This window comes from Plutella xylostella, chromosome 18 (genome assembly GCF_932276165.1).
Source record: "Plutella xylostella chromosome 18, ilPluXylo3.1, whole genome shotgun sequence".
In the NCBI taxonomy this organism is placed as follows: Eukaryota; Metazoa; Arthropoda; class Insecta; order Lepidoptera; family Plutellidae; genus Plutella; species Plutella xylostella.
In genome coordinates this window covers 9,081,777-9,097,173 of record NC_063998.1, presented here as the reverse complement: position 1 = coordinate 9,097,173, position 15,397 = coordinate 9,081,777, and the positions used below count along the sequence as shown (strand labels likewise).

The window sequence follows — 15,397 nt, the reverse complement described above, 5'->3', positions numbered from 1 at the left end:
TTAGAAATGTTTACTTCTTCAATAGTTCAAAAATACATTTATTTTTTTATTTATTTATTTATTTATTAACAAACACATATTGGTACATATAATTAACAGTATACAACACCACATAAGCCTTCAAAGGTTTGTGTGTGATGCGATTTTAATCTACCATACAAGTTATTTTTAAGTAATGATTAACGTAGTCATACAATATAAGTAGGTATAAGCCATATAAGCAAAAATATTCTAGCACATTAACATACGATCACAAAAAAATACAGCGAGCGAGACCGTGCCGGCCGGCAGATAACACTATTCATTTCTTCATAGCTCTTGATAGAATAGTAATAAGAGTGGTAACATAACCTGTGTTATCCTAGAATAGAGGTCTATTATTTTAAGCAACATACTGTAATATTTTTCACTTTTAGTAAATAAATAAATATTTTTCGAGGCATCAAGACTATCTCCGTGGAATGTAAAGAGATATAATTAAGTTTACTTATCATGTGAAAAATCATTGAATTAATCATTATTCAATAAGTGTTTTCCAAAGAGCGCCATCATGCCGCTTTAGCCTTGCTCATCGCTGCCGGCGACGGTGAGACGGGCTGGACCAGCATTTCAACATCGACTTCTCACAGCAGCTTCACCTGTCAGTCCACTCTACATCATGTATATCTCTTCTGCTTTTTCTGAATATGACCAATGACCAGCCTACAGTCACTTCTATGTACTTGAAGTTTTAACCTCCCAGGAAAATCGTCATGCAACATGGTCACCCTACTGTTGGTCCACCTCAAAATTCCAACTTAGTATATAAGGAGGGTATTTCAAAGAAATAGTTAGACTACATTCCCCTCTCCTACTCACCGGACGCTCGTCAAACTAAGCAATATGAAAACTTTGGTGAGTTTAAACTATGTTTATCTAAAACTGATTCAAATAACTTATGCGATTAAGTTATTAGATTACTAACAGTTATTAATTTGATAGCAATTATATTTTTTTTAATAAGTATAGTAAATATTTACGAGTCTATCATTCTAGTTCATTAATAAAGGGCTAAATAAATATTATGAATTAATACAAATGTACAGTGAAAAGCAAGTGGCGCGCTTGCGAGTCACCTCTGACTACCCCTTCGAGGATTACAGTCGGTCATGAGCACATTGTATGAAGGTATACAGGGTGTCCCAAAGTTGACTTTTGGGACACCCTGTATAAAATATATGACACAACTTGTAAGTTATGAGTGTCTAGGCCCTAGACTCTAGGGGTTCGTCACTGTATATGACGAAAAACAAGTTTGGGATCCCTGCTGGGCGAGCCACGACTCACGGGTCGATTACACGACAGCTCTCGTCGTCCGTTCGTTTTTCACTAGTATAGAGTAACCCTTCTGTTATCAGGTCGATTCAGAAGCTCATGACTGTGATTAATCTACGTGATGTTTGTTTCAGATCCTCTTCGCTTTGGTGTCGGTGGCGGCGGCGCGGCCCGGCGGCCTTTACTCACCTTGGGGAGGACACTCCGTGAGCACAACACACTGATTTAAACTCAGATAACTATTAATGTAGACCACTTTAGTTATTTTTTTGGAAATCTACGCTGCGTCGACGCAACGCCCTAATGGGACCTCGTCTTAAAATAAACAGTATTTTAGTATATTAACAGGGTTTTAATAAAAGGATAGCGAGCCGAAAGTCGTTAACCCTTGAAAACTTATGGCAGTCGGGTGGCCAACTTACCCGACAATTCTCTCAGCTTGCTTGTGTTGGGGACGTTGGGGTCAACCAACCCGCACCAAGCCAGTGTGGTACAGACGTAGGTACATTATGCCTTAAGCCGGAGACCTGTGCCAGCAATGGGTTGTAATGATGATGTATGCTTATTGCTTATGTATCCCCTATATTTGTGGACTTCAGATACCTAAGGGCCAAAGTGCATTTTGACAGGGTTTCAAGAGAGCGAAAAGAAATTTTTTTTACTAATCGTATCATATATTTTTATTCTTTCATATTTTTATTAATGTTTTTCTTGTTAAATGTGATTGACCTGATTCTAGCTTCCAAATACTATGAATAAAAATAACAATCTTACATCTGCGTATGTCTCCTTAGGTGAGCGTGGTCCAGCAGCCCGTGTACTCCGCGCCGCTGGTCCAGCACCAGCCTGTGTACGCCGCGCCCGTGGTCCACGCGCCCGTCGCCGTCGCCAAGCCCGCCGCCACCAGCTACTCCTCCTTCCAGCAGGTATACTGTCCCTTCCTACAGGGGATAAGGTCCCTTCCAACATGGTATGCCGTCCCTTCCAGAAATATACCGTCCTTTAGTGCAAGTATGACGTAGCTTCCAGCAGGGATAAGTTCGCTTCCAGCAGGTATACCGTCCCTTTCAGCGGAGTACCTATACCGTCCGTTGCAACAGGGTATAACATCCCTTCCAACAGAGTATACCGTCCCTTCCAACAATCATTTCAAAGTTGTAAAAATATCGTCATTCATCAAATTCATCTAAATAACAACATAATTTGGTAGCTCTCAAACTCACGATCATCATATCTTCTATTCCAGGTAGTCCACCCAGTATCGTACGCCCAGCCCGTGGTCCACGCAGCGCCGGTGGTCCAAGCTGCCCCAGTGGTCCATGCAGCCCCGGTGGTTCACGCCGCGCCAGTGGTCCAAACCTACGCCCAGCCTTTGGTCCACTCGGTACAAGTGGCCCAACCGGTACAAAAGCTGGTCTCATATGGAGGTTACGGCTACGGCCACGGCTGGTAGATGGATTGTGATATGATGATGATGATGATAATGATGATTATGTTGACAGAATGTAAATAATTTATTTTTATTGTAACTATGCGTCGAGATCCAGTCCGTGTTGTGATGCGGTGCTAATAAAATGTTTTATACTGAATTAATGAAGTTTTTTTTACTAAGATTGAATTACTTATACTTAAATAGCAAGTAATAAGAATCAGGAAAACCATGAAACACAAAATATAACAGCTAGAAGCTCTTTTAACAAAACGCTTTTCCTACCTTTTAAAGATCAATAAAACAAACAACTGAACAGCGATGTTATTGGCAAACAGACTGGAGCAAACATAGAACGATCATAAAGCTCATATTATATTCACGCTCGAGGGAGAAAAGTGGTTCGATTGAAAAAATCATTAAAGCGAGGCGCATTCCTGGGTCATAGTACGACTATCATAAGGTCGTAGGGTCATATTAATACCTATTTTTGTACACAGCCTTCTCAATCTCCAAATTCTAAAATGTAAAAAGTTTAAACGATCGTTTTAAAAGGTATCCAACTAGAATAGAATAGAATAGAATAGAATAGAATAGAATAGAATAGAAGGTATCCAACCTAGGTATAGGTTGAACCAGACAAGCAAGAGTTCACGTATCAGAGGACAGCCGACTAAACTACCTACCTACCTTTTTCACCTGCAGTCGACAGCTTCACCTTGACCAGAGGATGCTAAATAAGGCACCTTGCCTAACACCATAAAACGCTGCTTTATAAATTTAAAGTGTATCTGCTTACGTATATGTGCTATTTTTAGAAGGTTCACAATTTACATTGGCTATATTTTCAGTCCATTTAATATTAGGTAACTACACTTTATACTTTACAAAACCGACTTCGTAAATTGGCCCCCATACGGGAAAGAATAGATATTTTCTGGGAACCTGATCTCACCGAAACCAAATAAGACTTGGCGGTGCTTTCAAATTCAAAGTTCAGTTTATTTGTTTTACTAACACTACATAGAATAAGATAAATTGTTACTAACACGCTATGGACTATGTATTTTGGTCTGAAATAAATGATTTATTATTATTATTATTAAATCTTTGACGCCTTCAAACACCACACCATACCACTACGTCATACTTTAGTGGCTCTGTTATAGACCTACATACAAGCGATAATTATCTTGTTGATGGAGGTGACAGAACCTACAAATTATTCTACTCCACCGGTCACTGGCTTTACCGCAAACTCTAAACTTTCAGGCACTTCAATAATTCATAACCATAATGGTAGCTCACCAGTCGAGGTAATACTAACATTTACATTGGAAACACGAAGGGATGGGAACATTGCGGTGGTTGTTGAATCGATATCGATAACGTGGCACATCACTAGCGATCGCGTGCCGCACGTCGCCTCACCACTGTCCTATGAATTAGGTCTGGTGTAGAGTGACCATACTGTTAGTGGGTTGTGGGACTGGCGTAGATCACTAACCTAGTCAATAAAAAAGTCTGGATAGGTAAAATGTAAAAAAAATATTTCGGCAAATTATGGCCATAATTACTCGCAGACCAGTGAAAGGTCACAATGTCAAAAAAGTCACAAACGGTCTCATTATCTCTTGGTAGGTAGGTATATTAACCACAATTTAACCCCTAAAAACGGCAAAGACTACAAAAAATATGCGTGCCTTACTAAAAAATCCAATCTAAACTACGACTGTATACAATACGTACACTGTTAGGTACGCCGTTGTTTCATCACAAAAGCTTACATTTAACAATACCGTATACATTTTGTAATTCACAGCTGAGCCACGTGGATCAACTGAAGCTTTGTCACCCTACAAAATATATACTCTAGGTTTCAGTAAGCTACAGTAAACTTTCAGTGACACAAATGCCCTCAAACTGGTCGCTTCGATATTTTAGTTCAAAAAATATTTACGACTAACAAAATGTGATATGTGATAGACGTCGACAAATAACTTAGCAATAAAATAAAATGAAATTTAAGCGGTCCAAATTTAGTTCAGTATTCATATTATAGTGCAGTTTAATTGTTTGTGCTAAGTTACCTAGTGTTAAAGTAGTTTTTATATGAAAATGCGGGCTTGGTCGGGTGATCGGCCAGAAAGTGAGGACGTAATGGGCGCATCTGTTACGAGTAAGTTTGTTATTACTTACCAGAAAAAATATGATCATCGTCCGAAACCATAGTTATCCGACACACCGTTTTTTATTTTTAATGTTTGTTGTGCATTTCAGGGTGCTTTATCATTATTGATACCGAAACATTATCGTACATGTAACTTACAAAAGCCTTATTTAGACTATGTGAAACAGGTCACAAAAACTTGTGTTATCTCAGAGTCTCATCTCTCATAAATGACACACGGTTATCCCACCCCAAGCTAGGCAGAGCCAGTGATATGGGTGTCGGACAGCTGATACATCTACACAGATACATATATGTAGATAGATTTATAACAGGTGTAATTGTATAAACACAACACAAACTTTAAATTAAACACCCAAGATCCGAGTACAAATATATGCCCCAGCCGGGGATCGAACCCCGGGACCTTCAGCATATCAGTTAGGGTCACTAACCACTACATCACTCGGTCGTCATTGCAGATAGTAGGTATTCAAATATTAATTTTAATTTAAATAGACACGGGATCACCTGCTTTTTAGTGCCACATAAAATTAAGGTTTTCAGCTATAAAATATGTAGATAACATCTGAGCTGTAATATACTATCTAAATTATTCAGTACAAGGCCTTGTTCAGTGCATGGGTGCCCCATTTCATGCATTTCATTTACATGCATGCTTTATAAGATACAGTGTGCAAAAGAGACAGAATGCAGCCAGCGAAAACACTTTACTTTATAACGTCACTGATCTAATCAGTGATAGGATAGGTGATACGATTCAGTATTATATTTAACTAGCTTCGCTTGGCCTTAAAAAGTTTCCCGCGATAAACAGTAGTCTGTGTGTTAATCTAGGGTGTCAGCTAACTCCATACTAAATTTAATTAAAATCGGTTCAGCCGTTTGCCGTGAAGAGGTAACAAACATACACACACACACACATACTTTCGCCTTTATAAGTAGTATATAAAGTAGCATTTATACATATTACCTATTTTTCCACTGACGTTCATATCTCTTTTGCTGACTGTACTGCCGGTTTCAGACGAAAGGATTGAATGTGTCATATTTCGTTTGTTTAAATTAAAAAGGAAGTAGTTAGCAAATAGTTAGTTACCATTATCGCACTATAATTCTAAGGTATATTGTCGTACATTTTAATGAAATTCGGTTACAAAAACCTGACAATAGTGTAATAAAATGTTCATAAAATAGAAACAATTTGACAAAATACAATTAAAATACCTCACATGAACACACGCTAAAGCCCATGATTTTCAAGCGTGTTTTTACGACCGGATAATTTAGGTATTTGCACGGTCTGCCTCGCAGATATTAGATCTGATCCCTGAGGCGGCCAGTATTCGCTCACTCGACATTATCCCAACATACGACATATCTCGCAAAGTACATACAATATTTCACTTCAAATAAGAGATACGTAAATATATTATTTGGATAGCCTAGTTTAATTTTGACGCTATGTATATATTCTCGGTTAAACGCAAGCTGAACTAGCGCCGCCAATTTAAAAAAAAAAACATAACTTCCGTTTGAAAGCATTTTTCCCAAAACTGCCACGCTTCATGCTCTTATTTATTTATTTATTTAAATAAGGATCACCAGCAGTTAACACAACAGACATGCTCTTCATTATAATTCAAATTTTTATTACCTACCTCCCAATCTGGCTATTGAGAGGTAGCTAGTAAAAAAATTAAGGTGAGCTTGCGTTTAACGTTAAGCCTCTTAACACTAAAATAACAATCGTCAGTATATTCAGTACAAATATGTGGTACTGGTTGCTCACAGGAACCGGAAGTGGCAAGGAGGCGCCTCCCCTGAAGAACGGGAGCGACATGCGAGCCGCCGGCTACCTCATCGCCGTCGGCACAAGGACCGCCAGGTAACACACACACACACACACACGGGGAACCAAACGTATAGCACTCCTTGATATATCATGGAGGTTTACACTGTACACAGCCAGGTAACACACACACACGCACACGAGGAACCAAACGTATAACACTCGTTTAGATATCATGGAGGAGCGTGAGGTGTGTGAGGGAGGAGCGGTGAAAATTGAGCAATGCCGGATCAAAGTCATAGTCAAATGTTTTATTCATCGTATAAATAGGTATTAAAAATTCTGATAAACGGATTTACAATCTACTCTCTGTTCGGATCTGGGCAATAGAAGAAAGTACATTCGACGCACCCCATAATGTTTAAAAATACCTATATAGTATAACTACCTGACGATTTCTCTCGCCACGATAACTAAATGCATAATTATTATGGTTCCGAAACTATTCAAAAATTAATCAGACGAGATCTAAGGATAAATAACCCGGATGTGGACCTGAAAAAGGAGTGTATTTGCATTTATTTAAAGAACTAAACGGGTAAGTAAGTTTTTCTTTCTTTTTATAAATTTTACAGTTATGCTAGTATAATTCAAGTACTTACATAATATATTATGATTTAGATGCCTAGTATATTAGTTCACTTGCCAAGCTTTAGGCTGTTTAGCTTAAAATATATGCCTAAAGTATAAGTATTATAGTTCGGGTCTTTCAAAGAAGGATTGACTAAGTATCTCTACTTTACTCCACACATTATTCACATCAGCAGCCAGCTTCCTAGCCAGTGTGCCACAGGTCATTATAGCTCGTAACCCCGTGCAACAAGGGTGCAATCCGAAAATCAGACACTTGTTGAATGTTACCATTTGCCACTGCAAAATGGACTTTTCACTACATACAACTTAGTGCCATTTCGGAGCGATCCCAACACTCGTATGTTCATTTCATGTGATAGAATAGCTATCAGGTGCTAGCCAGGTTGTATTGAGGCTGCAGGTAATGGGTCGGATAGGGGAAAATTCCGGGAAATCAAAACTAGGTTGTAGCTGAGACCTGAAAGATTCAGTGCGCAAATGCAGTGCCCGGGGGCCTGCAATTTATCGATTTTGGGAGAGTTATGCGTGCGTCACGACAGCCAGTCACTCGACAGTCTAGACCGGGATAGTCTAGATCCAGCGGGTCTAGATTGATTGCCTTCCACCATGGAGGAGCAATGGGAGCGGCCCGTGGAGTCCATGTTCACTACCATCGAGCTTTACGTACACAATATATCGGCGTTCCGATACTTTTGCGTGATCTTGGTGCTCAATGTAGTGTTCATTCACTTCGCCGTGCGTCTGTTGTCGATGTTTATGAAATACTTCGGGTACGTATTAAGGATTTAATTGTATTTTTTTGTAAAAGCTGGCTATGGCAAAAGCGGAGTTCTTGCTTGCGAGTCACCTTTATTAATTTTGTATAATCTTTTCATTGATGTGAAATTGTTAAGCGTTGTAATGTTGTTGTTTCAGACCCGTAGATTCGCCCCCAACTATCTATTATGTTGGAAGACGCGGAAATACTGAGAAAATATGTCATCTGGTTAAGACAAAAGTGGAAAAAGACTTCAAAAAAGATGAGAGGTTTTGCATTTGGTTCACTATCTCTATATTATTATGAAAATGTATAGTATTTTGGTGTATTTTTTATTGTTATTTGGTGTTGTTAGTATCGATGAATGTCGTCAATGTCACAATAGGACTCTATAAAAATACAAGAGTTACCCACTGTCTTATTAGTTTTGATATTGATGAACATACGTTGTCTCATACATGAATTAAGCCGTATATTTTTGAGCTTTGCGATAAAGACAAGTGCCATACGTTATGTTATTATTTGATGAAGTATTATTTAGTTAAATAGCTGATAAGAGTAAAAAAATATATATGTAGTCTTTGTGGTATACCATTGTTTTTTCATAATCTTTAAAAAACAGCTGAAAACCAAAAGCTTAGAGTCTGTTTTTTATCTCAGATACTAAATTGTCAGATTCTGAACGGTTCATCAACATTCGATTGTGCCGCGATGATGAACCATTCAATCTGTGAATTTAGTATCTGAGATTAAAAAACAGACTTTAAGACCACCATATAGGGGGTGTACTCTAATCTGTGTTCATGTCCACAGACTGCGCAAGAAGTACCGCAACAAGGTGGTCCGCTACATGTACGTGTCGCTGCTCGTCTTCTTCACCATCACCAGCGCCATCCTGCTGTATATGTGTGAGTATACTCTTTCTTTTATGCTTCATTTCTTGTTTCTTCCACTGTCCTTTGTTTGCTAAGTAGGGACTCACATCTTCGCCAAACTCCTTTATCTGAAAACAGCAACTTATCATAGAGGTATGCAGTAAATACCCATTCGCGCGATTTGGAGCAGGAATATTAGACTGGGAGTCAATGCTTGACAACCCGACTCTATACCTCACTGACAGGGGAGGGCAATATGTATCGCCAATTATTCCAGGCACCGTGAATTAGGGACGTCCTATAGGCTGTTTTGGGGAAAACGCTTTTAAACGAATGTTACGATTTTTTGCGCAACTTTGCTGTAGTTATCTCCTTAAAAGCGAGTGTTTGTAAATCTCAACCACCCACCTTTATTTAAAGTTGCCCGCCAGTGGTGCGGGCATATCACAATAATGTGACACAAGGCGGGTGGTTAAGAATCTTCTACCTGACCCTTACTACTGGTGCCACAGACTCTCGGGGGCTGAACCACGACCCCTCTGACGTGTGCCGCAGCAAGCAGTGCCTCCGGTCCGCCGCCAACCTCGCCATCTCCATGGACACCAGCGCAGACCCTTGTGATGACTTCTACCAGGTCAGTTGGAACCATCAGCATTATCAGCCCCTAACAGATAGATATGAGAGTACTATTATTATTAATACACTAAGAAATAATTAGTTAACAATTTCACATAACGACTTAATTAGGGTACATAAGGCAGTCTTATCACCCATACCACTACCTATATCCTAATTCAACCACTAAAGGCTACTTGTCTGAGATCGTCGGTTCAGCCGGATGGAAGGCCTCTGGCACTTATAATCTTGCATATTTCAAGATGCAACCATGGGATGTATGAAAGCAGCCTATATACTGGTACTACTAATAATAATAATATAAGGAGCACATAAAAATACCACGTTTTATCTGGTAAACTCTGCATCTGTGATACAGGTAGATAATTAATGCAGCGTCAACCACTTCACACTTCCCTCTCACCTCATCCCTCTCCCCAGTACGTATGCGGCAACTGGGTGCAAGAGCACCCGCGGCCGGACGCGTACAGCTCCTACGACTGGTTCCGCATCAAGCAGCTCAGCGTGCACTCCAGCATCCGGGACGTGCTGGCGAGGAACCTGAGCTGGTGCCCGCCGCCCGTGCAGCAGGCCAAGCTCATGTATGACGGGTGTGTGGATCTGGGTGAGTGGTGATGATGATACTGCTGATGGTCTTTTTGTAATATTAATAACTATACCTATATGTTAATAAAGAGAGGTTTCTTCTAGCCTAACAGGTACCTAGTGCACCGGAGATTCAAACCTGGTATTTGACAACCTACCTATATGGTTAAAGATTTAAATATTTTTGTATTTTGTATTTTTTTATGAATAGTTAAATTTTTCTATTAAGTACCGTTGTGATAATGACTCTGACTTATCTGAAACGCTAGCTTACATACCTACATAGTCCCCAGACGCGGGAAGCGACTTTACTTTATACTAGGTGTAGGTGTAATAGTGAAGTATTGGTAGCGTTTTCTTTTCTTTTAATAACTGCTTGTATTAGACCCTCGCGAAACTTGCATAAATTTAGTTTTAAAGTTGTATTGCGATTTCTCTATAATACATAATGCATAAGAAAATATATTATTTAATATTTTCTGTAATATGAAAATATGGCCAACAGTAAAGACATTGAAGTAAGCTCTTCGATTACTTTCCAATTACCTTTCTATACCAAGGACATCCTCGTGTGTAATTATTTATAACTGGCGACGTACACACATCTATTATTATACGTACACGTGCTCATTTCTCCCCTTGATATGAACATCTGTTACGTGGTTTCCCACGCGTTTGCGTCAAATTCAAATTCAAATTCAAATGGTTTAATCGACGTAAAATTTTACAATTATTTGTCGATAGTCATCTACCACCATTTCACAAAGGCCCCGTCATTGAGAAGGAAAGAAATGGCGAAAGAAACTCCTCGAGCATCTTTTCAACTTTTTCCTTATAATCTATTACAATTTTTACTTATATCTAGTACCTACAATTTTACTTAAGTACCTATATCCATTTCATTTTTTCAATAGCCTTAGCTGAGGTGGACAAGACCACGCGTTTTTGTCGTTTAAATAATCATTTATACTATAGTAAGCTTTTCTACATAATGTAGCTTTAACATAATTCTTAAATTTTTGCTCAGTAAGGTTTATTGCTTCATTTGATAATTTATTATAAAAACGTATACAGTTCCCCATGAATGATGTGTTTGTTTTCGAAAGTCTGAGTGTGGGGAAAAGCAACTTATTTTTGTTTCTGGTCTCAATACCGTGAGTGGCTCCTACTTTACTAAATGAATTTAAGTTTTTACGAACATACATAATATTTTCATAGATATATTGGCATGGAACAGTTAGTATACCTATTTCCTTAAACGTATCTCTTAATGAAATTCTAGACCCTATAATATTTATTTATTTATTTATTTATTTATTTATTGGCACGTCAACAGCACACACTACAAACATTGAATTAAAAGTAAGTTTATAATAATATAGGTCCGAAGTGTGCACACATAACAGACATGCACAGCATTTACAAATAATGTATTAAATTAAATTACAATTAGGTAAATTACAAAATATAGGCAAAAAACATGCAATATTAATTAAGATATAAAATTTATACAATAAAATGAAATAAAACTAGGTACACAAATAAAAAATAATAATTAATTAATGTAAATTATGTACAATTTTTAAATGAATTAAATTATTTGGTATACTTAACATGAAATTTTTCGTTGGATTAAATTAGTTATTAATTAATTATAAAAATTATATTATTAAAAAAATTCAGCTAGCAGTTGAGAAAACTTGGCCAAAGACATATGAAAGATGTCAACATCTCCGACCCGATTATTTAAATTATTGTATTCAGTCATTAATCTATTGATAGGAGAGAACTGTCCGAGATTTGTCCTTGAAAATCGTGGGCAAAAAGTCTTGGTTATGGGATAACGGGGACACTGCCTTGGCACAGTGATGGAAAGCTGTTCTCGTATGCCCGGGCAGTCGACAAACCCATTTAATATTTTAAATAAAAACTTCAGATCAAGCACGACACGTCGGTTGCGGAGGGAGTTCATTTTGAAAAATGACAATCGGTCTTCATAAGGCGCTCTGTGAGAGATGCCCTGGGAGATGTAGGCTATATGCCGTGTGAACGCTCTTTGAATGCACTCAATACGCTGCGAGTGAACAGCGTATAGTGGACTCCAGACTGTGCAGGCAAATTCTAGGTGACTTCGCACAAGAGCATTATATAGTAATATTCTTGTGCGGGCATACCTAAAACTCTTGCAGTTGCGTTTGAGAAATCCCAGCATCTGTGAAGCTTTACTGACTATTTTGTCAATGTGTGCAGTAAAACAAAGTTTACTGTCTATCAGAACGCCGAGATCCCTGATCTGGTCAACTTCTTGGAGTACTGTTCCATCTATGTGATAGGATGTCAGAATTGGCTCTCGCTTTCTCGTATACTTAATGTGGAAGCACTTGCCTGCGTTTAGTACCATACTATTATTGTTGCACCATGTACTAATGCTATTAAGATCCGATTGTATTAGCTCCATATCGTTGCGAGATTCAATTTTCTTGTAGATTTTTAAATCATCAGCGAAGAGCGCGAATTTACAATGCCTTATAGAGGAGGTTATGTCGTTTATGAACAGTAGAAACAAAAGCGGACCAAGATGAGACCCTTGAGGGACTCCAGAATCTGCATAGTAGTTCAGAGACTCATAACCACGCACAACCACTGTCTGTGTTCTTTTATCAAGATAAGACCTAAACCACTCGAGAAAAGGGCCATACACTCCAAATGATTCGAGCTTGCGGAGAAGAAGACAGTGGTTGACCTTGTCAAAAGCACTACTGAAGTCCGTGTATATTGCATCTATCTGACTACCGTTATCAATTTCCTGGCAAAGATCAGATACAAAGGTGACAAGATTGGTGTTAACAGAGCGTTTTGTTATAAACCCGTGCTGACTATCCGTTAGAAAAGGCTTTGTGTGGTTCATAAGGAGTGGATACACCATTCTCTCGAATAGCTTCGCAGCACATGATAATATTGAAATCGGACGGTAGTTCTTTACATCACTATTATCCCCTTTCTTGTAAACAGGAACAATACGTGCTTTTTTCCATTCAGTGGGAAAAACACCCGTATTTAAAGACTGATTATAAATTATAGTCAGTGGTAAAGCCAATACGGTGCCACAGCGTTTGATGAACACGGGCGGTATTCCATCTGGACCAGCTCCTTTAAATATATCTAGTCGTTTAATTTGTCTCATGACATCGTATTCACTGAAGCTAAGGAGACCAATACAGTGAGACTGAGATTTACTGACAGGGCAATATGGAACCACTGATGGATTGGAGGAGCTGTAAACCGAAGAGAAATGATCTGCGAATAGATTTGCAACATCAGGACCCGTTTGTGCTTCAGTGTTGTTTAGCTTCATTGAAGCGGGTACACCATGATCAGTACCACGTTTTTCGTTTATAAAACGCCAGAAAACTCTAGGATGTTTCCCTATGCCATCCTCCACACTAGTAAGAAACTTATCATAGCACTGCTTCATAACCTTGTGGCCGCGCTCTCGAATTAGATTGAACTCATATTTATCGCGGGGGTTGTTAAAGATTTTTACTTTACGTCTTAGTTTTTCCTTTTCAGCTAGTATTTTGATTAAACTGTTACTAAACCACCGTGGAAATTTTATTTTTTTGGGGTTATGTTTCGGTACCAATTTATCAATAACTTGTTTGACCTCGTCATAGAAAATTGACAGCCCTTCATTTACATCCCCTGCTGCTCTTCCTAGTAGATCTTGCCATTTGATTACACTTAAAGCAGATATAATTTCATTATAGTCGGCCTTATAGAAATTATAGCATGAGCGTTTGCAAGGTTTGATAGTTTCCGGGATCGTGATGGCAACAAGACTTACCAAAAGACAGGGGTGCAGTTTATCGAGTTTACTAAGCCTATCCATTGACTCACTGACTGATACGCCATTCATATTAGAAATAACCAGGTCAAGAATGTTCCCATCTTCATTTACATTGCTGTTAAATTGGTTTAGGGTGTTTAAGGCTAAAAAATCTATCAGAGAATAACCCAAATTGCTATTAAAGTTTGAGGGTAGACAAGTACTACATGCTATATCTCGGGTCCAGCGTATAAAACCTAGATTAAAGTCTCCAAGTATCAAAGCATCGTCAACATTAAACAGAGCATCATTAGCGCTTTGAAGAAATCTTTTAAGGTGTTCCAATTTTACTGGAGGTGGCAGGTAAACGGCACATATAGCAATTTTTCTAACAATATTGTTAAGTTTTACTTTTAATGTTACCCAGACATCTTCTGCGTCACTCTCCCAGGATTGAACCCGAGTAGATTCGATATCATTGTGTACCGCAATTAATATGCCACCTCCGTCTAATTTTCCACCATTTAACTTAGATTTAGAGGTAAGTCTGTCCCTACGGTACACCGTATACCTCGAGTCTATAATTTCTCTAGTATTTATATTTGAGTTAAGCCAAGTTTCAGTGAAGACAATACACTCATAATTATTCTGCAAAATATTGTTTAAAACTACATTTGTTTTGGTCCGGAGACCGTTTGTATTTTGATAGTATATATTGAATTATATAATAAAACTACATGCAAGCTTTGTTGGTAAGAAAATATGTATACTTATGATTAAATAATTAGTTTAAGACTATCGCTGTTTCTTATTTGAATAGCTTGGCTACCCTCGTCTTTTCGTACAAGTATTCTTCCGTTGCGAATCCAGACGAATTTGTAACCAGCCTCCCTAGCCTTCTTTCGAGCAGCTGCATGGATATTTTTATTGAACGGCGCTAAATGTTCTTGCAGATATACAGGCACTTTGGTTCCGCTGATGCCTAAGTGGTGACTGTTCAGTTTGTCTTTAGGGTTTTGCCTGTTGTATTGGCTGACCGCCGCTATAAGAGCATCCCGGGGTCCAGTAGAGCGAAGTTTAACTATCACAGAGCGGGGTTTATTAGTGTCTTTAGTTAGCTTGGCGACTCTAGTTGCTTGCAGTATGTCACTGTCTACAATACTGCTATTAACTGTTTTTGCAAGCTGTGCCACAGTGGTAAGCAGATTTTCAGTTCGGTGCTCAGGTATCCCGTTGATTTCCACATTATTTTCTCGCATGGATTGTTCTACCTGGACGAGTCTATTTGATAGCTCGTGTACCTGTTGGTTCAGTGTATTGTTATCCTCTTGCAAATTA

General features: G+C 38.5%; 2 protein-coding genes across 3 annotated transcripts in view; both read left to right on the top strand.

Moving 5' to 3' along the window:
• Positions 1-882: 882 nt before the first annotated feature.
• On the top strand, positions 883-2,904 carry LOC105386902 (cuticle protein 70, isoforms A and B). The gene is made up of 4 exons (XM_048627513.1): positions 883-894; positions 1,449-1,520; positions 2,109-2,240; positions 2,561-2,904. Exons 1-4 carry the CDS (start codon positions 883-885, stop codon positions 2,765-2,767), a joined length of 423 nt encoding a protein of 140 aa, XP_048483470.1. The 3' UTR covers positions 2,768-2,904.
• A 1,729-nt stretch (positions 2,905-4,633) lies between these two features.
• LOC105386901 (endothelin-converting enzyme 2) overlaps positions 4,634-15,397 on the top strand; it is a 21,695-nt gene continuing 10,931 nt past the window's right edge. The window contains exons 1-5 of one of the 2 annotated variants that reach the window (XM_048627336.1): positions 4,634-4,922; positions 6,729-6,822; positions 8,951-9,045; positions 9,525-9,646; positions 10,069-10,252. In XM_048627336.1, the coding sequence (XP_048483293.1) occupies positions 4,856-4,922; positions 6,729-6,822; positions 8,951-9,045; positions 9,525-9,646; positions 10,069-10,252 (562 nt within the window). In that variant the 5' untranslated portion in view covers positions 4,634-4,855. Of the gene's footprint in view, positions 4,923-6,728; positions 6,823-7,793; positions 8,151-8,295; positions 8,407-8,950; positions 9,046-9,524; positions 9,647-10,068; positions 10,253-15,397 lie in introns of those variants that run through there. The other variant, XM_048627335.1, reaches the window with a different exon arrangement.